We start from the raw sequence: 24,530 nt of genomic DNA, 5'->3' as shown, positions 1-24,530 counted from the left end.
GATGTCGGTCAGACTCCAGGTCCCTCTGTCTCTGAATGGTTCTGAGATCCGTCAATCAGAGCGCTGAGCTGTTTGATTGGAGCTGTGTGTTGGATATTGAGTGTGTTTATTGGGAGCATTTCCCTTCTGATTTACAGGCTGAGTTTTGTTGATGGGTCATTGCTGAATATGAGAAGGTGAGGTGTAATTATCTGGGAGGGGCAGAGACACATTTAGTGAAATGTACTTTAATATCTTCTTTAAAGATTTTACCTGAAGGCCTCGGACTTTCCCAAAAGCCTGGGCTTGGATTTGATAATTTTGCCCAGTGCTGTGTCTGATAGCTGAATTTGGGATGTGCAGTCTGAGTGAGTGCAGTGTGTGTAATTTCCCAGGATAAACCAGAACCCTTCAATCAGCTACACTGAAGCAATATTTTCCTTACCTTCCAGTACTTCCTGCCCAGTGCGTTTTTTTCAAATAACTTGGGAAAACAAAGGGAGAAGTCTCTTAAAAGCTCCATTGAATTAACATTTCTCCTAACTGTTTTTAATATTAAACACATAATCAAACAGTAAAACTGGCCTTTGCCAAAAAGACTCAAGCGCACAGTCATTTTAAATTCTGCCTGACTTTTGATTGCCCTCATAGTGCCTGGGTAGATGGGGTTCTGGGTGGAGGAAAGAAAGTAACCACGTTGCCTGCTCCTGGTCACTGTCCAGAGTCCCTGGTGGAAACAGAGGGCATGTGACAGTCAAGTAGTCAAGTGAGGAAAAAGAAAGGACTTGCACCTTGTTTTCTCACACAGAGAACAGCAGACTGGCATTCACCATGGAACAGTCTCTAACTGAGGAGTCAGCCCCTTCAGCAATGGGAGGAGAGGGAGTTGGAGAAAACAATGTTTCCTTTTCATGTTTTACGGAAGGAGTGCACTGTACTACACCAGAGAATACAGAGAGGATAGTCACCTAATCTAAGTCTGATATTCAAAAAGGGAGATAGAGAGAAAACAGGGAACTATAGATCAGTGAGCCGAACATCAGTCCTGAGGAAGTTGCTAGAGTCCATTATCAAGAATTTCATAACTCAGTATTTAGAAAGCAGTGGTTTACTCAGACAAAGTCAGCATGGATATACAATGGAGAAATCATGCTTGATGAATCTATTGGCATTCTTTGAGAATGTAACTTGTAGAGTTGACCAGGGTGGATGTGGTTTATTTAGACTTTCAGAAGACTTTCAGCAAAGTCTCACAGAGCAGACTACTATGTAAAGTTAAATCGCAAGGGATTGGAGGTAATGTCTTGACATGGATTGAAAGCTGATTAGTAGATAGGAAGCAAAGAGTTGGCAATAATCAGTCTTTTTCTGATAGGCAGGCAGTGACTAGTGGGCTGCCAAGGGATATGTGTTAGGACCCAAACTGTTCACATTATATATAAATGATTTGAAAGAGGGAACTAAATGTATTTGCAGATGATACAAAACTGGGTGGGAGGGTAAGCTGCGAGGAGGATGTAGAGATGCTTCAGCGTGATTTGAACAGGCTTAGTGTGTGGGTATGTGCATGACAGATTCAGTATAATGTAGATAAATGTGAGGTTATCAACATTGGTAGCAATAATAAGAAGACATTATTACTTGAATGGGTGTAAATTGAGAGAGGTGGATACTCAGCAAGACATTGGTGTCCTCGTGCATCAGTCGCTAAAAGTAAGTGTGCAGGTACAGCCTTCATAGCGAGAGGATTTAAGTATAGGAATTAGAGATGTTTGACTGCAATTGTATAGGGCAGTGGTTCCCAAAGGGTGCGGCGAGAGAGGGTGGCAAGACGGGAAGATTCAAGGACAATCAAAGAAACATTTAAACATGGTCTAAACAAGCATTGTTTTATACTTTCTGGATGTCCCATGATCATATTATAAAGTAGTTGTGTTCTCTGTTATGAATCGAGCACTGCTAAGAGTTTTTTTTGTTTTTGAATGTATTTCTTATCAATAAAAAATTTGGTGTGGCGCGAGCACACTTTTATTCCGAAAGTGCGGCCCAGTGAAAAAAGTTTGGGAACCACTGGTATAGGCGGTTGGTGAGGCCACACCTGGGAGTATTGTGTGTAGTTTTGGTGTCCTTATCTGAGGAAGGATGTCCTTGTTTTGGAGGGAGTACAGCGAAGGTTTACCAAGCTGATTCCTGGGATGGCAGGTCTGTCATATGAGGAGAGACTAAGTCGGTGGGATTGTATTCATTATAGTTTAGAAGAGTGAGAGGGGATCTCATAGAAACTTATAAAATTTTAACAGGGTTAGACAGGGTAGATTCAGAACGAATGTTCCCAATGTGTGGAGGAGTCCAGAACTAGGGGGTCATAGATTGAGTATAAGGGATAAACCTTTTAGAACTGAGGTAAGGAGAAATTTCTTCACCAAAGATGGTGAAAGAATGGAATTCACTACCACAGGAAGCAGTTGACACCAAGACATTGTGTGATTTCAAGTAGAAATTAGATATAGCTCTTGGGGGCTAAAAGAATCAAGGGGTAGGGGTGGGGGTGGGGATCAGGATATTGAATTTGGTGATCATAATGAATGGCGGAGCAGGCCTAAAGGGCCGAATAGCCTACAACTGTTTCTAGTTTCTATGTTTCTATAATGCCGCATATAGAACCTGGTCCAAGGAACCTCTGCACAACTGTGGGAAGACATCCAGACTGTTCACAGCACTGTTCAACACAGAGAAGGTTGGGCAGTGAAACCATCATCTGGAAATCGGTCGGGTCAGGGGAGCCTTGAAATTAGATCTGAAACTGGTCAGTGGTGTGGAACCTCCCAACAGAAGCAACCTTTCCAAAGGTTCAGCTATGGATGATTGGTCAGGGTGAGGCTGGGAAGAAATGTGAGTGGGCTCCAAGTGTGGGGAGAGCTTCAATCATTCATCGAGCCTCATGAATCACTGACTCATTCCTACAGGTGAGAAACTGTTCAAGTGTGTCTGTGTGCGGGGCTCCACATGCTCGTAAGATATCCTAACATACAAGGTGCATCTTCTACAACCATTGTTAGCACAAGGGCAATCAAATGGAGGGAAAACGATACAAGTGTGAAGTTTGCAACAAAGGTTTTGTAACATTTACATCACTCCTGAAACACCAGCGTGTTCACACAGGAGAGAAACCCTTCACGTGCGAGGAGTGTGACAAATCATTTTCAGATTCATCAAACCTTCGTAGACACCAACGCATTCACACAGGGGAAAAACCCTTCAGGTGTGAGGTGTGTGACAAATCATTTGCGGATTCATCGACCCTCCGTCAACACAAAGGCGTTCACACAAGGGAGAAACCATTCACCTACGAGGTATGTGATAAATCATTCTCGGTGTCATCGACCCTACATATATACCAACATATTCACACGGGAGCAAGGGAAACCCTTCAAGTGTGATTTTTGTAAGAAAGCTTTTAACCAATCTTCCCATCTTCTATTACACCAGACGATTCACACAGGGGAGAAGCCATTTACATGCAAGGTATATGATGAATTACTGTTTGACTCATTGGCTTCCATGTACACCAACATATTCACATAAATTATTCGACGAAACATTCTCTGAGCCCTCTGCGCACAGCAACACATCCACACAGGAGGCAAACCATTCACGTGTACATTGTGTAACAAATCATTCCCTGAGTCATTGACCATCTACACACATCGCATTCACACTGGTGAGAAACCATTCATATGTGAGGTGTGAAACAAATCATTCACATTATCAGACCTCCAAAACATCAACACATTCACAGTGTGGCTCACCTGCTTCCCTTATACTGAGAGTTGTCTGTGTTGTTTACCCTCCAGTGCTCACACAGGGGTGCTGTCCTTCTAAAGCACTGTCTGTCTTAGTGGTGTCTTTGTCCAATCTCTCCCACCATCAGTCCCAATTGTTTCAAGGTTAATTTAACCTTTGACCAGATCACCAAACATCACCAAAAGGAGACATAGAAGCTGCTGCTCATGCACAAGTTTCCCTGCAATGGACAAGAGAGCAATATCTGAATATTCAATATTTGTGTGTGTTAATTTGTGAAATGTTTTGAGTTGCAAATACGGAAAGATGACGATTTTTAAAAACTAATTTTATGAGGTGTTGTAAAATGCAGTTGTCTTGGAGTTGGCTCTGACTTTGTCCTAAGATTGATCTCTAATCAGACATCCTCCTGTGTGCAGGCGGAAAGCTGTCTCCAGCACTCAGAAAATGTGTCACAAGACAGCACAGCAAAGTCTGAACCATGATTTATTTTTTATTTTCATTTCTTCCTTTAGGTAAAGCTGGCCCATAACACTCAGGAGCGCTCGTTGACTGGAGGCCAGGTTCCATACATCGAGCGGACAAAACAGCAGGAGTTCATGAGGAAGCTGTTTGGCCTTTCCAACCCCACGATAACCAATGGCGGATCAGATATGGGGATGAGCGAAGGTGATGTCAGCAGCTGAGTGTTTAAATCATCAGGAGGAGAGTTAATTTACATGACAAAAGACAATAATTGTGATTTTCTTCCTCCTGAAAGATATACAGGTGTCCATGGACACATCAGAGGCTGGTGGAGGAGTGTTAACAACATCCGAGATTCCTGAAAAGACTGATGAGGAAGGGACGGAGGTGAATACCTCACAGCAATGTGGCATGGCAGCTGCAGTGGAGGGAGAGGATTGTCAGGAGGGTCATGTTGATAAGTTCAAGTTCAATATTGTGGCTTGTGTGAAGGAGGAGGCCTGTGATGCTCTGGCTGCTGTGGTGGAGGGAGGGCGCTCTGAACCTTCTGGAGTTGAAGCTCCACTGTCTTCACGAGCTCACGGACAACATCAGGCCCATGCTGCTGGTGAAGAAAATGAAGATGATCTGAAACCTTTTGCACGTTTACATCAGGAACAGGTTCGAAGTACGGAGAGTTATCAGGCCACTTCTAACTTGCTTCTACAAACTTTGACTGAATTTAAAATGGATGTTACCCAAAAGCTGCAAAGAAACAACGAGATTCTTCAGCAGCAGAATGAGCTTCTTTGTCAGCTTCTACAAAGAAGCAATGAAACTTTGAATGAAATGAGGCAGATTCTGTCTCAGATTGTAGCGCCTGCACCTTCTGGCCAGCAGCAGCCCAGTGCAGGGACATTTGCTGCTGGACATGCCTCTTGTGCAGGGATGGTCCCATCACGGGGACAGGTAAAATGCAAAAGGAATTAGGGTCTCTCCCTCCAACAGTGCCTCCTGAGCCTCTTTCTCATGAGGACAATGATGAGGAGGCCTGAATCTGGATGGTCTGTCTCCCAGTTACAGCCTCCTGTTTTCCTGGGGTCAGAAATGGGCCGGAACGGGATTTGCACGTTTCACAGAGGCAGCCATCCATAGAAATCATCATCTGCCTCCACTTGTCTAGTTTTGGGTTAGAGGTGTCTGAGACCTGACTTGTGCAGATTACACCTGGTAAGAGCAGGTCTGAACCCTGTGGATTTGTTTGGATTGATAAGGTAGCCTTTTGGAGAGGGTGTGGTCCCCAGACATCTTCTGTGGGAGGTAAAATGCCCTTTAGGTTACGAAAAGTCAGCATGAATGTGCATGAAAAGTACATCAACACATTCAAACTGAGAACTCAAGGAACTGTCAAGCTATCCATAGATTCACACAGCACAGAAAAGGTGCTTAGGCCCATTGAGTCTGCACTGACAATAACTACCACTAAAGGCGTGCTAATCACATTTACCTGCACTTGTCCCATATCCTTGAATATTATAGTTCAAGTGCTCATCCAAATATTTTTTTAAGGTTGTAAGATTTCAGGCTTTCACCACCTTCCCAGGCAGTGCATTCCAGATTCCCACCACCCTCTTGACTGAAAATTGTTTTTCTCAAATCCCTTCTGAATCTCATGTCACTTACCTTAAAACTGTGCCCTTCGTAATTGAATCCTCAACCAAGGGGAACGGCTGCTCCCTACTCACCTTGTCCATATCCCTCAATCTTATGCACCTTAATCATGTCCCCCCCACTTAGCCTGCTCTGCTGTAAAGAAAACAATCCAAGCCCATCTAGTCTCTCATAGCACAAATGCTCCATTCGAGGCAACATTCTGGTGAACCTCCACTGAACCCCTCGAGTGCTATCACATCCTTCCTTTAGTGAGGTGACCAGAACTGCACACAGTACTCCAACTATAGCCTAACCTAACCTAGCCAGGCAAATTTACAACTGCTTTTAACTCTGGAGAAAATTATTGCCTTTCACTCTGTCAACATAAGCCTCAGGGCTGACTGGATTAATGTTGCAAGACAGATTTTACATTATCATAGTGGGAGGTTTGCCATTTCATATTTTTCTGGACAACGCCAAGTGGTATGGACACTTTGAAGAGGGAGTGTAAGTTTCAAGGCTTGTTTTTCAGACAGGATTATGAAATTGAATGGAACGTTTGTTATAAGGAATGTAAATGTCGTAGTTGTGTGTTTCTTTTATAAATGTATGGTTTAAATAAACAAAGTTTGTAACAGACACTTGAAACTTCATTTTATTTTACTTCACCATGTGGTCCTGTGGTCTTCCCATTGTGGATATTGGGTGAGCTGGTATGGGTGGTGAGTGGAGGTTGTGGGTTAGTTTGTAAGGGGGTAATACCCATAACTAATAATTAGGACGGAGGATTGTAACCGCACCATATTAGTAACTGGCCTGTGAAAGGGTTAAAATCAAATAGATTATACACAGTAATCAGCAGAGACAGGCGTAACAGGATATTAAGCTACTTTACAAAGAACAAACCTATCCTTTCAGATAAGAAAAGATAAGGAGTCACAAGTATGGGGAAAGGCCATTAAAGCAGACATCAGGATGATTTGTGTTCTAATCTTCAGACACAGCTGGGGTGTCTAAAGATAGTTGGAACAATACACTATTGATGCAATTAAAACGCTGATTAAATATAATCAAGCAAGCAAAAGGTGATTGTGATTGGTTTTAATATCTATACTTATGAATGATGTAACCTTAATCGATAACAGAGTGGATAGAGATAACTCCTATACTTTGGTAAATGCTAATCATTTGTAATCAAATTTGAAACTATAATTGCTTATGTATTTCTGAATTCTGCACTCTGATCAGTCTTAATGGTCTGATCTGAGTACTGTAGCTGCAGTAAATCATCTTAAACCACTCTGTGACTTTGTCTGGCTACTTGAGGGGAATGATTGTTTTAACTACAAGAAGAAAAACATTGAGAGCCCTGCAACAGTTTGAATTAGCACAAAGTTGGCATAGAGACTATAAAGGGGCAAGTGGACTGAATGGGGGACGGAGATTGGAACGGAGGTACCCTGGGAGTTGTTCGATGCATAAATTGGCAAGAAGCATACGAGGGATCATGGTCAGGGGCATATGATGACATAAAGGATGTGAGGGGACTGGGCAACAGTTGGCAGGGATGGGGTGTGGTGTTTGTGTGAGGGGTGGCGACTGTTTTACGCTTCTCTGTTTTTCAAACTTTAATACAGTGCCGATGCTCCAAGACAGGCCTTCCACCCAACATATTTCACACATATTTCAGGGTCACCCAAGCTGACTCTCAGGATACTCCACCACCTTGGAATGAATATCCCAACTTCCAGACTCTTTCTCCCGGGTTGGGTTTCTTCCAGTCAGTCAGCTCAGCACAAAGCACCGGTAGTAAACAGGTCTCTCAGCTGGATCTTCTCACACAGCATAAGGGGCATTTCCACACCTGATTCCCCACAGGATAGTCAGACTGCCTGAACATTAGTGTGGATATTATGGGATGGATTTCAAAGTAATCTTCATTGATCACCAATGAATATTCATTCCTGAACAAATATGGATATTACAGGATACCATCTCTAAAAAAAATTGCTCTTTCCCTGGTAAAGGTTTTCAAAGCTCCTCATTCTTCAGACAGTCCACACAGGGGAGACACCATTGAAGTATGTAGTGGACAACAAATCATTCTTGTAGTCAACTTAACTGGTCCATCAGAGGATCCACACAAGTCAGTAACCATTCAAGTGTGAGGTTTGCAACAAAGCTGCTTTGACGTTTTGATGCAAGATATCAATGTGAATTCTGTAATAAAGCCTTCACATAATTGTTGGGCCTCCTGGAACATCAGTGAACCCACATGGGAACTACCTACCCAAATTTTTCCAATCCTCATCAGACTATTACCCCCTAGTTCTGGACTCCACCACCATTGAGGGCATTCTTTCTGAATGTATCCTGTCTAATCCTGTTAGAATTTTACAAGTTTCTATGAGAACCCTCTCACTCTTCTCAACGCCAGTGAATATAATCATAACCTCATATGACAGACCTACCATCCCAGGAATCAGCCTGGTAAACCTTCACTGTACTCTCTTTATAGCAAGAACATCCTTCCTCAGATAAGGACACCAAAACTGCACACAATACTCCAGGTGTGGCCTCACCAATGCCCTATATAATGGCAGTAAAACATTTCTAGTTCCTGTACTCAAATCCTCTTGCCAAGAAAGCCAACATACTATTTGCCTTCTTCACTACCTGCTGTACCTGCTTACTTTAAGTGACTCATGCATGAGGACACCAAAGTCTTGCTGAGTATCCACCTCTCTCAATTTATACCCATTCAAATAATAATCTGGCTTCCTATTTGTGGTGAACCATTGTTGTTCCCACTAGGTAGTGCTGAGCCATGGTCTGGCCAGTACTGAGTCTGTACATATGTTACTGTTGGGGTTAGGGTTGGGCTGTTCTACCTGTTAATATAGTTGTTATGGTACACCCCAGTCGGCTCCGCCTCCTGGGAGAGGTATAAAGGTCACTGCTCTGCCTGGTGACCCTTTAGTCTGGGATTGTGTACTGTATATGGTAGCTCTGTTATTGTTGGCAATAAAAGCCTTTATTTCCCGAGTACATCACACCTCTCGTGTGTTATATCGCGCATCAATTTTATTGCCAACAAGTAAATTCTTTTTTTTTGTTGAAAAAAAAAGACAAAGAAAACATGGAGCAAATGCTTAAACCCGAATGGCTTACGTTGGACCCACGTGCGGCGGGCGCATCGAACACTTTCGACCTCTGGTTGAAGTGTTTCCAGGATTACCTCGACGCCTCCACAGCGGTCACCGACGACGCCGACAGACTCCGGGTCCTCCACGCGAGGGTAAGCGACGCTGTATACCTAGCGATCCGTGGGGCCACCGACTACAAAGGGGCCCTCGAGCTTCTCAAGAAGCGATACAACAAACCACCGAATGAGATGCATGCTCGATACCTTCTAGCCACTCGACGGCAGCAGCCCGGCGAAACGACGGAACAGTACGCGTGCGAGCTTCAACAGCTAGCCAGAGCCTGCAACTGCAAGGCAGTGTCGGCAGACCAGTACATGAACGACCTCGCTCGAGATGCATTCGTGGCGGGAATCGGCTCGTCGTACATCCGCCTTCGGCTGCTGGAGCAAGGTAACCTCGACCTCACTAAATCCATAGAGTTAGCTGACGCTCTAGAAACGGCCTCCAAAAGTCTGGCGATGTACCCCGACGACCACGTGGAGACAGCGTGGCAGGGGCAGTCACAGACCCCACTTCATTCAGCGGGACCGAAAAACTGCGCGATTGCATTCCCAGCCTCGGACCTGACGACGGCAGCAGCTCCAGGTGGCCCGCGGTGTTACTTCTGTGGGGGGGTGAAACACCCTCGGCAGCGATGTCCAGCTAAAGCGGTGTTGTGCTCCGCCTGCGGCAAGAAGGGGCACTATTCCAAGGTATGCCAGTCCAAACTTCCATCCAAGAACAGCAGTGCGGCGTGTGACTCCCCGGAGCCGGCCTCCTTGTCTTCTGCATCTTCAAGGTCTTCTACCACGTGCGATTCCAGGACGTCGCCATTCCGAACGACGGAGTCACAAGACACGTGTGACCTGCAGGGGCCGCAGGTTTTGGCGCCATCGTCCACGTGCAACCTATGGGGGCAGCCATGTTGGTCGGCACCGACCGCGAATGACCCCGGATGGTCATAGACTATCGTCAGACCATCAACAGATACACGCAGCTGGATGCGTATCCCCTCCCGCGCATATCTGACATGGTCAATCAGATTGCGCAGTACCGAGCGTTCTCCACCATCGACTTAAAATCTGCTTACCACCAACTCCCCATTCGCCCAGAGGACCGACAATACACGGCCTTTGAGGCGGATGGTCGCCTGTACCATTTTTTAAGGGTTCCTTTTGGTGTCACGAATGGGGTCTCGGTCTTCCAGCGTGCTATGGACCGAATGGTGGACCAGAACGGGCTGCGAGCTACCTTCCCGTACCTGGATAACGTCACCATCTGCGGCTATGACCAGCAGGACCACGATGCCAATCTTCTTAGATTCTTACGCACTGCATCTCGCCTGAATCTGACCTACAACAGGGAGAAGTGTGTATTTCGCACGCGACGCCTAGCTATCCTCGGCTACGTGGTGGAAAACGGGGTCCTTGGCCCTGATCCAGACCGTATGCGTCCCCTCCTCGAACTCCCCCTGCCCACTAGCATCAAAGCACTGAGAAGATGCTTAGGCTTCTTCTCATACTATGCACAGTGGGTTCCCAATTACGCGGACAAAGCCCGTCCGCTCATCAAGTCTACCTCTTTTCCCCTAGCAACAGAGGCTCGCTTAGCCTTTGCAAGAATAAAAGCCGACATCGCGAAAGCCACGATGCACACTATCGATGAGTCCATCCCCTTCCAGGTGGAGAGTGATGCATCTGATTTCGCCCTGGCTGCCACACTTAACCAGGTGGGCAGGCCCGTCGCCTTTTTCTCTCGCACCCTCCAAGGCCCTGAAATTCGACATTCGGCGGTGGAAAAGGAGGCCCAGGCCATTGTGGAGGCCATTCGGCATTGGCGCCATTACTTGGCGGGCAAACGGTTTACTCTGCTCACGGACCAGCGGTCCGTGGCGTTCATGTTCAACAACACGTTACGGGGTAAGATCAAGAATGATAAGATCTTGAGGTGGAGAATCAAACTCTCCACCTACAATTATGATATCATGTATCGTCCAGGGAAGCTCAACGAGCCCTCGGATGCCCTGTCGCGTGGAACATGCGCTAGTATGCAGGAGAATCGATTGCAGGCTCTCCACAATGACCTCTGCCATCCGGGGGTCACTCGGCTCTACCACTTCATAAAAGCCCGGAATCTACCCTACTCGGTGGAGGATGTCAGGTCCATAACCAGAAGCTGCCGGGTATGCGCGGAATGCAAACCGCACTTCTACCGACCTGACAGGGCACAACTCGTTAAGGCCACTCGTCCCTTCGAAAGACTGAGTGTGGACTTTAAGGGCCCCCTTCCCTCGACAGATCGGAACGTGTACTTCCTCAATGTGGTTGATGAGTACTCACGATTCCCTTTTGTCATTCCCTGTTCTGATATGACCGCTGCCACGGTTATCAAGGCATTTCGTGATCTTTTCACCCTGTTCGGTTACCCGTTACATCCACAGCGATAGGGGCTCGTCGTTCATGAGCGATGACTTAAGGCAATACCTGCTCTCATATGGGATTGCCCCTAGTAGAACCACGAGCTACAACCCAAGGGGTAACAGACAGGTCGAACGAGAGAATGCTACAGTCTGGAAGGCTGTCTTACTGGCGTTGAGGTCTAAAGTTCTTCCAGTCTCCCGTTGGCAAGAGGTACTCTCTGATGCGCTCCACTCCATACGCTCACTCCTGTGTACGGCAATCAACGCTACTCCTCATGAGAGAATGTTTTCATTCCCTAGGAAGTCTTCCTCTGGGACCTCATTACCGTCTTGGTTGACGTACTCAGGACCTGTCCTCCTGCGGCGACATGTTAGGACCCGCAAGTCCGACCCTTTGGTTGAACAGGTCCATCTCCTCCACGCCAACCCTCAGTATGCCTACGTGGCATATCCTGACGGGCGAGAGGACACGGTCTCAATTCGAGATCTGGTGCCAGCAGGGGGCTTGGAAACCCCTGTCGCTCCCTCACCTACTGTTAGGGACCCCCCAACCATTTTTTTCCCTCCTGACACGGCGCGGGCAGTATCGGGACCACCACTTAACCCTCTTACTCCCGTGTACAGCTTGCCTGAGTCCAGGAGATGGTCGCCACTTCAAGGTGTGCCCGAGTTCAGCGGATTGTCACCACCTCGGGGTCTACCGGCCCGTGAGGCACTGGAGGAGTCGCTGGACATCGCCTTGGAGAGAACACCACCGCGATTGCCTGAACCGGTGTCATCGCCGGTGTTGAGGAGGTCACAACGACGGTGCGGTCCCCCAGACCGCTTGAACTTATAGACAAATGGACAATTGTTCTGTGTTTTGTACCCCGCCAGCCTTTGTTTTCAAAGGAGGGGTGAATGTGGTGAACCATTGTTGGTTCCCACTAGGTAGTGCTGAGCCATGGTCTGGCCAGTACTATGAGTCTGTATATATGTTACTGTTGGGGTTAGGGTTGGGCTGTTCTACCTGTTAATATAGTTGTTATGGTACACCCCAGTCGGCTCCGCCTCCTGGGAGAGGTATAAAGGTCACTGCTCTGCCTGGTGACCCTTTAGTCTGGGATCGTGTACTGTATATGGTAGCTCTGTTATTATTGGCAATAAAAGCCTTTATTTCCCGAGTACATCATGCCTCTCATGTGTTATATCGCGCATCACTATTATTGCTACCAAAGTGGATAACCTCACATTTTTGATGGTAGAGTCTGACCATAAACCATTTCAAAGCATTTTTCTCAAACTGTTTCTATGTATGTTTACAAAGGATGTTGCTTCATTTTCAGAGATATCAGTTGGAAGTAAGACCCGAACAGTCTAAACACGTGCAATGCATGGGAGGGACAGACAAAATTGGAAAGAACAAGGATTTGTTTTTATTTAGCTGTGATCATTTTCTTTATGGACTATTTGTGTGGGGTAACATGTAACAAAAGAAGAGGATGTTTGTACACTGTGGATCCCATATTGTGACATTTGATGCTGTCATATGTAAATAAAAGTTTGAGGCAGTACCCATTTTACACATCACGTGGAACATTTAAAATTCAAATTACTCCAAATATTTCTGAAGTAACATGAGTTTCCGGAGGCTTGGGAAACTGACCGGTGAAACGGAGGTGACTTTGAGCAGCAGATCAGGTGGAGATTTAAACTTGTCATTGTCCCATCTGAATTGTATTTATCTAAACAACATTCCATTAGAATTGTGTTTTATTCGGTTTGTTAATAGTTTTGTTAACTTGTTCACTGTTAGATAAATAAATTGGTACTTGTTGATTGAGAGTCAGGGAGTTATTTTGATTTAACCACTAAATGTTGCTGAAGAGCAGATCGTACTACTTCTCATACACTTTTAACAGATCATGAGGCGAGGTACTCCTCTTTGAGTGGTTAGGTGTTAGTTACACCTCCGCTTCATAAGGAAGTGTTAGGTGAATTAAAAAGCATGAAGGTAAACAAATCCCCATTGCCACATGGCATCTATCCCAGGTTACTGAGGGAGACAAGAGATTAAATTGCTGGGCCCCTAACAGAAATCTTTGTTTCTTCATTGGCCACTGGTGAGGTGATGTGGAGATGCCGGCGTTGGACTGGGGTAAACACAGTAAGAAGTTTAACAACTGGTGTTGTTAAACTTCTCACTGGTGAGGTCCCAGAGGATTGGAGGAAAGCCAATGTTGTCCTGTTATTCAAGAAGGGTTGCAAGGATAACTCGGGTAATTATAGGTCAGTGAGCTTGATGTCAGTGATAGTGAAACTGTTGGAGAAGAATCTTAGGAATAGGATCTATTCATATTTGGAACTGAATGGTCTTGTTAGCGACAGACAGCATGGTTTTGTATTTAATTGCGTTTTTTGAGGTGACGACAAAAATGATTGACAAGAGAAGGGCCATGGATGTTGTCTACATGCACTTTAGTAAAGCATTTGACAAGGTCCCTCATGGCAGGCTGGTGCAAAAGATTAAACCTCACGGGATTAGCGGTGAACTAGCTAGATGGATTCAGAACTGGCTTGGCTATAGAAGACAGAGGGTAGTGGTGGAAGGGTGTTTTTCTGAATGGAGGTCTGTAACTAGTGGTGTTCTGCAGGGATCATTGCTGGGATCGCTGCTGTTTGTAATACATACAAATGACTTGGAAGAAAACGTAGCTGGTTTGATTAGCAAGTTTGTGGATGATACTAAGATTGGCGGAGTTGCGGATAGTGATGAAGATTGTCAGAGAATACAGCAGGATATAGATAAACTGGAAAATTGGGTGGAGAAATGGCAAATGGAATTTAATCCGGACAAATGTGAGGTGATGCATTTTCGTAGATCCAATTCAGGTGGGAGCTATAAAATAAATGGGAGCTCTAAAATCAGTATGGACACATAGAGAGGTCTGGGAGTACAGGTCCACAGATCTTTAAAAGTGGCAGCACAGGTGGAAAAGGTGGTGAAGAAAGCATATGACATGCTTGCCTTCATCGGACGGGGCATTGAGTATAAAAGTTGGCAAATTATGTTACAGTTGTATAAAATGTTGGTCTGGCCACATTTGGAATACTGGTTAGGAGAGTGGGCCAAAATGTGGCAGATGAGTTTAACGTGGATAAGTGTGAGGTCATGCATTTTGGTTGCAAAAATGGGAAGGCGACTTATTAACTAAATAGGGAGAGACTTCAAGGTGCTCCTGTGCAGAGGGATCTGAGTGTCCTCATTCATGAGGCATAGAAAACTAGCATGCAGGTACAGCAGATAATAAATGTTGGCATTTATAGCTAATGGAATAGAATATAAAGGTAAGGAAGTATCATTGCAACTATACAAGGCTGTACCTGGAGTATTGTGCATAGTTTTGGTCCCCGTTTTTGAAGAAAGATGCAGTGGCATTGGAGGCAATTCAGAAGAGGTTCACTAGATTGATTCCAGAGATGAGGCGTTTGTCGTATGAAGAGAGATTGAACAGTTTAGGCCTATACTCTCTGGAGTTTAGATGAGGAGAGATCAAATTGAGGTATTCAACATGATAAAAGGTATGGATAAAGTAGATGTGGAGTTGATGCTTCCGCTGGTGAGGCATTCTGGGACAAAGGACAAAGAGAACAAAGAAAATTACAGCACAGGAACAGGCCCTTCGGCCCTCCAAGCCTGCACTGACCAGAGGTCGAGGGAGGTCATGGTCTTAGGATAAGGGGTAGTAAATTTAAAACAGGGTTGAGGAGAAATTACTTCTCTCAAAGGGTTGTGAATTTGTGGAATTCGTTACCTCAAAGTGCGGTGGATGCTGGAACAGAGAGTAAATTTGAGGAATTAGACAGATTTTTATTTGGTAATGGGTTGAAGGGTTATGGGGAGAAGGCAGGAAAATGGGGATGAGGAGCATATCAGCCATGATCGAATGGCCTAATTCTGTTCCTATATCTGATGAACTTATGATCACCACACTACCAGAAGGGCGTGGAGGCTTTGGAGAGAGTGCAGAAAAGGTTTATCAGGACGTTGCCTGGTATGGAGGGTACTAGCTATGAGGAGAGATTGAATAAACTGGGATTGTTCTCCCTGGAATGATGGAGGCTGATAGAAGTTTATAAAATGAGAGGTATAGATAGGGTGAACAGTTGGAAGCTTTCTCCCAGGGCAGAAATGACAATTACACGGGGGCACAAGTTCAAGGTAAGAGGGGAAAGGTTCAGTGGAAATGTGCGGGGAAAGTTTTTTTTTTACACAGAGGGTGGTGGGGGCCTAGAATGCACTGCCAAGTGAAGTGGTTGAAGCAGTTACATTAGCCACATTTAAGACTTATCTTGATAGGTATATGAACAAATGGGGAATAGAGCGATATATGCGGTTGGTTTAGATAGGTAAATGTGATCGGCGCAGGCTTGGAGGGCTGAGGGGCCTGTTCCTGTGCTGTTCTTTGTTCCTTGTATAACACTACATTTTGGAAATCTCTTCATTGGCTGTAAAGTGCTTTCAGATGTCTTGAGTTTGTGCACGTTGACGTAAAAATGCAAATCTTTCTATTCTTACTGTGAACTGGAAATTTTAAAACCATTGATGGAAAGTACACCAGCCCACACAGACATTAACCAATATATTGTGCACAGGATTCTTACTATAGGTTTCTGAGCGTTTCAGTGAATAGGAAAACATCATACTGCCAAATCTAGTTTTGTTTCAGCTTAAAAACATGAATTTATTGAGTGTTACAAATTTATACAGAAGTTTGATAAAACAGCAGACAAACAACAGGATATTCAGCTTACATCAAACTTTGAATCAACAAAAATAACAAAGCATTTGAAAATGATACATCATCTTTCCGGGAACATTAAATGGTTTTAAAAAAAAATATTATTTCATAGGATGTGGGTGTCGCTGGCTAGGCCAGCATTTGTTACCCATCCTGAATTGCCCTTGAACTAACGTGGTCCTGGAGTCACATGTAGACCAGAACAGGTAAGGACACCAGATTTCCTTTCCTAAACAACATTAGTGAATTGTTGGAGTTTTACATCAACAATGGTTTTATGGTCATCACTAGACTTTCAATTCCAATTTATTGAATTCAAATTCCACCATCTGGAGTCTCCGAGCTGAATTTCCTGACTCCCTTCGAAGAGTAAGTGATGGAGCTCTCAGGGGAGGCAGCTGAGAGAGCGGTGACTGACAGTCAGGTTAGCGTGCACCACATAAGTGCGGAGCCACAAAACCTTCATCCATATGGCCTTTCTCAACTAAGTTGCAAATTGCCCAGGTAATTGTCCCTCCCTTCAACTGAACAATTTGAGGAAGGATGGCATTGGAGGCAGTTCACAGGAGGTTCACCAGATTGACACCAGGGATGAAGGGGTTGACGTATGAGGAGAGATTAAACAGTTTGGGCTTGTACTCACTGGAGTTCAGAAGTATGAGAGGGGATCTAATCGAGATATATAAAATTCTAAAAGGGATTGACAGAGTAAATGTAGACCAGATGTTTCCCCTTCTGGGGCAATCTAAAACAAGAGGTCACAGGTATAGGTTGAGAGGTGGTAGATTTAAAACTGAGATGAGGAGGAACTACTTCTTGCAGAGGGTGGTGAATTTGTGGAACTCACTGCCCCATCGCATGGTGGAGTCTGAATCATTAAATGATTTCAAAAAGGAGAAAGATATATTTTTGATTAAAAAATGGTTCAAAGGGATATGTGGAACAGGTGGGAAGGTGGATTTGAGACCAGGGAGAGATCAGCCATGATCTGATTGAATTGTGGAGCAGGTGTGAAGGGCTGAATTTGCCTACTTCTGGATAAATCACCACCACCCTCAAAGGGGAGAGCAGTTTATGGTCGTCTGGAACAATGATGACTTTACCTTAACTTTCATTCAGCAATTTGCACCAAACTCTGAACCAATCGAAATAACAAAGAATTTGAAAATGTCTCAAGATCTTTCCCAGAACCTGAAATGAATCGTGGAAGAGCATATGGTGAACATATCATACTGTTAAGATATAGTGCCATGATGGGCTGAGGGAACTCAGATCTGTAGAGACTAACCCCCACTCAGGATAGTAGTCCTCCCAGACAGGAGAGTACAAACATTACCCATGGTATTAGTCAAACACCCATCACCTGAAGAGGATCTGTCTGTAATTCACATCACCAACTAAAGCAGGTTCCAATTCTACCCCATACCCACTCCTGAGAGCTGGCTCACTTTACTAACACACACTCACATCAGGGGAAAGTCTCTCAGAATCCTACAGACAGAAGTTTCTTTAAAATCTCCATGCTTTAGTCTGGCTCCAAATTCTGATGGTCAGAAATGACACCGAACCTAAGTGACACAGGATGGAGCTCATTTCCATCATACAAACCCACCAATGGATACAGAGATCCAGTGATCATACGGAAAATCAATGGGTGATTTAATTGAGGTGTTTAAGATGATTAAAAGAGTTGATAGAATAGTTGGAGAGAAACTATTCCTCTGGTGGGAGAGTCCAGAACAAGGGGACAGAGCATTAAAATTAGAGCTAGGCTGTTCATGGGTGATGTCAGCAAACACTTCTTCACAAAAAGGAGACTGGAAATCTGGAACTCGCTCCCCACAAAAATCTACCGAGACCGGGGGTTAACTTAAAATTTCAAAACTGGTTAATAGATCAAGAAATGACTCCAGTTTCTACTTTCATTAAAATCCTCAAGATTTCCCTCTCCACTCTCATCTCCAACAAAAATTGGTCAGTGTCATCCTCTTCAAACTCTAGCTGAGCTTCCGACCCCATACCCTCTCTATCACAAAGATCACCTACATTCACCTCTGTAATATCGTTCATTTCCAACACCTCCACCCACCCCTGCATTAGTCTATCTGCTGTTGAAATCCTCATCCATGCTGTTGTTGCTTCCAGACGAGACTGGCCCATTCCAATGTTCTCCTGTCCAGCTTCCCATCTCCCACCCTCCAGAAACCTCACGTCAGCTAAAACTCTGCAGTCTCTATCCTAACTCACACACATCTCATCCCTGTGCTCACTGACCTACACTGCTTCCCAGTTCCCCACTGTCTCCAATTTAAAATTCTCATGCTCCAGTACAAACTGCTCCATGGTCTCACCTCCTCCCTATCTCTGTCACCTCTAAACCCAATTTCTCTCCAAGATCTCTGCACTCCTCCAATTCTGGCCTTCAGTACATCCCTCACTTCTTTCACTTCACCATTGACTGCTGTGTCTGCAGCCATCCAGGCTCCAGGATCATAAATTCCCTCCTTAAATCTCTCTGCATCTTTATCTTGCTCCCCACCTTAAATCCCACTTCTTTGACCATATTTATGATCATTCCACCTAAGATCTCCTTCTTTGTCTCTGTGTTAATTTTACTCTGGTTCTGTCTCTATGAAACAGTTTGGGATGTTTGGCTATATTAAAGCGCTCGATAAATACAAGCTGTTGTCCTCTCACATTCCCTCCAATTCTCAAGGTACAGACCTGGAGAACAGACTGTGGATATTGATTGGCCTCCAGTGTTCTGTTCGAGTGGCCATTCAGCATGTGTAGACCCAGACAGTGAACATTGTGAGATAATGGAGACTGTCACAGCCGAGACACATCCTGTCCTCCCCCCGACTTCCCAGCTGGACTCACTGATGAGGAACGGGATTCCTGGCTCATTCTCCCCCTCCATAGACCAGAGATGCTGAGGCTAATTGAAGTTCGTCTATTATTACCCCAGGAATGGCTCCTCCCCTGGGTGCATGTGCTGCTAGATCAGAAACTGAAGACTTTCTAACCACTGAATATCTGATTGTCTTCTTGGTCTGAGTGAGAGTCAGTGAGTGACTTGTCCCTGACACTGCACTGAAAGGATGCTGAGTTTATACAGCAGCTTCTACACATATTGATGCCTTCTATTGGTGATGTTTGGAGATCTGACCAAAGGTTAAATTAGCCTTCTTGAAACGATGGAACTGATGGTGGGAGAGGTTGGAGACAGACAGTTCTTTGGAAGGACAGCTCCCCTATGTGAGCACTGGAGGATAAACAACACAGACAACTCTCAGTGTGAGGGAAGCAGGTGAGCCGGCTCCAAGTCCGTGTGGAGATGTCGGTGTTTGGTGGGAGGAGGTGGTGGTGGTGAAACAATCCTGACATGTCACACTGGAAGGGTTTGTCTTCATTGTGGGTTCACTGATGATCTAGGAGTTTCAACAGTTGTGTGAAGGTTTTAGTTTAGAACTCACACTGATAGGGTTTCTTCTCTGTGTGTCTGTTGATGGACCAGGCAATACGCTGACCATGAAAGCCTCACCACACACCTCACGCTTGAATGGTTTTTCCCCAATGTGGTCCACTGGTACTTTACACATTGGGAGGACTAGTCTGTCAAACACCCGAATAGTTTCTCTGCTGTCTGAATCATCTGGTGGCCCAGGAGGTTCCAAGACTTCAAGAAAAACTTCTTTGTAGATCTCCCTCTAAGTCCCCTGTGTGGATCCCCTGTAGATTTGATGAGTTAATAAAGTCTATGTCACATGTCTGACTCTTGAATGGTCTCTCTCCTGTGTGAAAACGTTGGTGTCCACGGAGATTCGATGAGTCTGAGAATGATTTGTCACACAGGTCACACTTGAATGGTTTCTCCCCTGTGTGAATACGGTGATGTACACGAAGGCTTGATGAATGTGAGAATGATCTGTCACACAGGTCGCAATTGAATGGTTTCTCCCCTGTGTGAATGCGGTAATGTACACGAAGGGACGATGACCGTAAAAATGATTTGTCGCACACCTCACACCTGAACGGCTTCTCTCCAGTGTGAATGCATTGGTGTTGCATAAGTGTTGAGGACAGCTTGAATGCTTTGTTGCACACCTCACACTTGAAAGGCTTCCCCCCTGTGTGGACTGCTTGATGGCGTAGCAGGCTTGATGACACTGTGAAGGCTTTAGCACACACCTCACACGTGAACAGCTTCTCCCCTGTGTGGATCTGTTGGTGTGAATGGAGGATTGATGAGCGTGAGAATGATTTCTCACACACCTCGCAGGTGAATGGTTTCTCTCCTGTGTGAATGCCTTGATGTCTGCGGAGTGTCCATGACTCAGAGAATGACTTGTCACACACTTCGCAAGTGAATGGTTTCTCCCCTGTGTGAATTCTCTGGTGCTTGATCAGATAAGCGGAGCGGGTAAAAGCCTTATCACAAATCTCACACTGGAACGGTCTCGCTCCTATGTGAAAACATAAGTGTCCGCAGAGGTTTGAGGAGTCCGAGAATGATTTGTCACACAGGTCACACCTGAATGGCTTCAGCCCGGTGTGTATGTGTTGGTGTTGCACGAGCGCTGATGACTGTGCGGACTCTTCAATGGCATGGGAGGTTTGATGACACTGTGAAGGTTTCAGAACACACCTCACCGCCAAACCTTCAGAAAGGTTGTTCCTGATAAAAGATGGCACACCACTGACCAGTTTCAGATCGGATGATGTGTCAAAGCTCTCCTGATCCAACTGATATCCAGATGATGGTTTCACTGTCCAACCTTCTGTGTGTTGAGCAATGCTGTGAAGGGACTGCATGTCTTCCCACAGTTGTACAGTTGTTCCTTGGGCGATGGTCAGGCTCTATCTGTGGTGTCTATCCTCTCTCTATTCTCTGGTGTAGTACAGTGCAATCCTTCTGTAAAACAGGAAAAGGAAACATGATTTCCTCCAACTCCCTCTCCTCCTTTGCTGAAGGGGTCTGACTCCTCAGTTGGAGACTGTTCCACAGTGAATGCCAATCTGCTATTTCCTTGTGTTGAGGATCAGATGCAACTCCCTCACTGGCACACACCCTCTGTTTACAGCAGGGACACTGGATAGTGACCAGCCACAGACAACATGGCTACTTTCCTTCCTCCACCCAGACCCACATGTTCCCAGGCAATGGAAAAGACAATCAAGTTGAGTGTAAAACAGGCAACTGATTCATTATGAGTTTATGTCATGCTGCTGGAGACCAATTTTATGTTTAGAGAATGTGTTTAACACAAAAAAAACTAATGAGCAAAGTTGATCAATAGATATTTCAAAATTTCTCTGCTTGATTTCCCAAATTATTTTGGAAACCACACTGAACAGGAAGTAAGGAAAATATCACTGCAGTGTAGCTGATTGAAGAGTTCTGGTTTATCCTGGGGAATTAGATACACTGCACTCACTCAGGCTGCATATCCCAAATTCAGCTATCAGACACAGCACTGGGCAAAACTATCAAATCCAAGCCCAGGCTTTTGGGAAAGGCCGAGGCCTTCAGGTATAAATCTTTAAAGAAGACATTAAAAGACATTTCAATAAATGTGTCTCTGCCCCTCCCAGATAATCACACCTCACCTTCTCATACTCAGCAATGACCCATCAACAAAACTCAGCCTATTAGTCAAAGTTATTATAAATTCTGTTTCTTCACTCACCATCTCCTCACTTGGTTTTCAGTCCCTACAGGAAGTGAAGCAGCTGTGGAAGAGGAAGAGGAGGGAATGGGCAGAGTGGGTGGGCTCTCTGATTGATGTCTCTCACAGCCAATCCTAATATTTCTGGAGTTTCCTGAAGCTTGGGAAACTGACCGGTGAAACGGAGGCGACTTTGAGCAGCAGATCAGGTGGGGATTTAAACTTGTCATTATCCCATCTGAATAAAACCTCACTTATTGCAGCTGCTGTCTCAGTTCCCGGTAAATGTTTGACAGAGATTTCTAATGTGGGAATAGCATTCTTCATCCTCGGAGGCTTTCAAACTGACAACATCAGTGTGGGATGTGTAACCTCGGATATGTTTGACAGCAGATCAGAAGAAGGTGATTCACAGCATTCACGGCAATGCTGGGACCAGCTTTTGCATAGGAAAGAAGTGCAAAGGAGAGAAAGGAATCGGTAGAAGCATGGATGAGAGGCACGGGGGAGGGACTTAGAAGGGTGGAAAAGAGAAGAGAGTGGGATAGAAGATTGAAGCAGTGCATGCAGAGTGACTCTGTTACTGAGGGTGTAACTCTTGAACCTGTGGAGATTTACTGTGACTCAGGATGTGAACTATGCTTGGGGAATTCCTCTTGGGGTTTCTTGGAGATTGATTCTCATGTTACCAACTCTAATAAAATAAACTAAGCTGCACTTTGACTATGGTAAACACAGTAAGAAGTTTAACAACACCAGGTTAAAGTCCAACAGGTTTATTTGGTAGCAAAAGCCACACAAGCTTTCGAGGCTCTGAGCCCCTTCTTCAGGTGAGTGAACACCGCTCGACAGTCACCAGGCAAGACTGTTCTCTTCCTGTTGGGGAGCACTTCAGCGGTCACGGGCATTCGGCCTCTGATATTCGGGTAAGCGTTCTCCAAGGCGGCCTTCGCGACACACGACAGCGCAGAGTCGCTGAGCAGAAACTGATGGCCGGGTTCCGCACACACAGGGACGGCCTCGACCGGGATATTGGGTTTATGTCACACTATTTCACATAAATATTTCTGCTTTTTTCCTCCTGAGTCTTTATCATGCGATCCTAGAATCAGAATTTATGTCACACTATTTGTAACTCCCACGGTTGCGTGGACCTGCAGAGTTTCACTGGCTGTCTTGTCTGGAGACAATACACATCTTTTTAGCCTGTCTTGATGCTCTCTCCACTCCCATTGTTTTGTTTCTTAAAGACTGGATTAGTTGTAAGTATTCGCATTCCAACCATTATTCATGTAAATTGAGTCTGTGTCTTATAAGTTCTGTTTGTGAACAGAATTCCCACTCACCTGAAGAAGGGGCTCAGAGCCTCGAAAGCTTGTGTGGCTTTTGCTACCAAATAAACCTGTTGGACTTTAACCTGGTGTTGTTAAACTTCTTACTGTGTTTACCCCAGTCCAACGCCGGCATCTCCACACTTTGACTATGGGACATTGGTGGGGGTGGGTTGGGGGAGTGTGCGTTGAACGGGTGTGTTGCCGCCGCAGTCGGTGACGCAATTCCTAACTTTTTATTCATTCATGAGACATGGATGCCCCTGGCTGGCCAGCATTTGTTGTAAGAAGTTTAACAACACCAGGTTAAAGTCCAACAGGTTTATTTGGTAGCAAAAGCCACACAAGCTTTCAGAGCTCCAAGCCCCTTCTTCAGGTGAGTGGGGTTGTGTGAGTGAGCTTGTGTGGCTTTTGCTACCAAATAAACTTGTTGGACTTGAACCTGGTGTTGTTAAACTTCTTACTGTGTTTACCCCAGGCCAACGCCGGCATCTCCACATCAGCATTTGTTGCCCATTCCTAGTTGCCCAAGGGAAGTTGAGAGTCAAGCACATTACTGTGGCTCTGGAGTCACATGTAGGCCAGACCAAATAAGGATGGCAGATTTCCTTCCCCCACAGACCTGCTGAGATTTCCCAGCATTGCCTGTTTTTTGGTGTCAGTGAACCCGCCCCCACCTGTGATTGGCTTGGTTGTGTATATTGTGGGAGGAACTGCTGTAACACCTGTCTCTGATAGGTTGTGCAATCTGTCAATCAGAGCACTGAGCTGTTTGATTGGAGCTGTGAGCTGCATATTGAGGTAAGAGAGTAGAAGAAATTGGGGTAGGAGAGGAAAAGATACAGGAAAAGATGTGGAGGATGGGGAGGGGGTAATAAATTACTCTCTCTCCTGTGTCTTTTGTTGCCTTGGATACTGTGGGTCTTTCCCTTCTGATCTGCTGTCAAACAAATCTGACTTACTCCTATCACAGAATCTGAGGTCACGTATCAGCTGACTCAAGAACAGCTTCTTCACTGCTGCCATCGGACTTTTGAATAGACCTACCTTATATTAAGTTGCTCTATCCCAGCTCTGACTGTAACGCTACATTCTGCATCCTCCCCTTTAAGTACAGTATGCTTTGTCTTTATAGCGTGCAAGAATCAATACTTTTCACTGTGTATTAATACATGTGACAATAATAAATCAAATCAATGCAGAAGGAGGACATTTGGTCCATCAAGCCTGCACCGACAACAATTCCACCCAGGACCTATGTTCAT

General features: G+C 45.2%; 5 protein-coding genes across 7 annotated transcripts in view; 4 read left to right on the top strand and 1 right to left on the bottom strand.

The window, feature by feature from the left end:
* The window catches only part of LOC144497024 (uncharacterized), a 53,262-nt gene extending 46,748 nt beyond the window's left edge, over positions 1-6,514 (top strand). Inside the window, exons 2-4 of one of the 2 annotated variants that reach the window (XM_078217724.1) lie at positions 2,951-3,332; positions 4,299-4,452; positions 4,544-6,514. In XM_078217724.1, coding sequence (XP_078073850.1) covers positions 3,054-3,332; positions 4,299-4,452; positions 4,544-5,217 — 1,107 coding nt within the window. In that variant the 5' untranslated portion in view covers positions 2,951-3,053 and the 3' untranslated portion in view covers positions 5,218-6,514. Of the gene's footprint in view, positions 1-2,591; positions 3,333-4,298; positions 4,453-4,543 lie in introns of those variants that run through there. The other variant, XM_078217723.1, reaches the window with a different exon arrangement.
* Positions 1-22,009, bottom strand: part of LOC144497717 (uncharacterized) — a 38,660-nt gene extending 16,651 nt beyond the window's left edge. The window contains exons 1-4 of the mRNA XM_078219158.1: positions 21,956-22,009; positions 19,958-21,180; positions 3,938-4,003; positions 425-522 (exon numbers count right to left, since the gene is read on the bottom strand). Of these exons, the coding sequence (XP_078075284.1) occupies positions 425-522; positions 3,938-4,003; positions 19,958-21,080 (1,287 nt within the window). The 5' untranslated portion in view covers positions 21,081-21,180; positions 21,956-22,009. The remainder of the gene's footprint in view (positions 1-424; positions 523-3,937; positions 4,004-19,957; positions 21,181-21,955) is intronic.
* Positions 1-24,530, top strand: part of LOC144497048 (uncharacterized) — a 388,053-nt gene that overhangs the window by 199,822 nt on the left and 163,701 nt on the right. The window contains exon 1 of one of the 2 annotated variants that reach the window (XM_078217777.1): positions 8,032-8,049. The exons of the other annotated variant lie outside the window; for it this stretch is intronic. The gene's annotated coding sequence lies outside the window, so the exon portion shown is untranslated. Of the gene's footprint in view, positions 1-8,031; positions 8,050-24,530 lie in introns of those variants that run through there. 2 annotated transcript variants of the gene reach the window in all.
* Positions 1-24,530, top strand: part of LOC144497015 (uncharacterized) — a 507,438-nt gene that overhangs the window by 458,588 nt on the left and 24,320 nt on the right. Inside the window, exon 2 of the mRNA XM_078217705.1 lies at positions 62-176. The gene's annotated coding sequence lies outside the window, so the exon portion shown is untranslated. The remainder of the gene's footprint in view (positions 1-61; positions 177-24,530) is intronic.
* Positions 1-24,530, top strand: part of LOC144497025 (uncharacterized) — a 335,427-nt gene that overhangs the window by 304,713 nt on the left and 6,184 nt on the right. The gene's annotated exons all lie outside the window — the stretch shown is intronic.

The sequence above is a fragment of the Mustelus asterias genome, chromosome 8 (genome assembly GCF_964213995.1).
Source record: "Mustelus asterias chromosome 8, sMusAst1.hap1.1, whole genome shotgun sequence".
Taxonomy (NCBI): domain Eukaryota; kingdom Metazoa; phylum Chordata; class Chondrichthyes; order Carcharhiniformes; family Triakidae; genus Mustelus; species Mustelus asterias.
The sequence above is the reverse complement of the archived record's forward strand: the minus strand, read 5'-3'. Positions and strand labels throughout refer to the sequence as shown.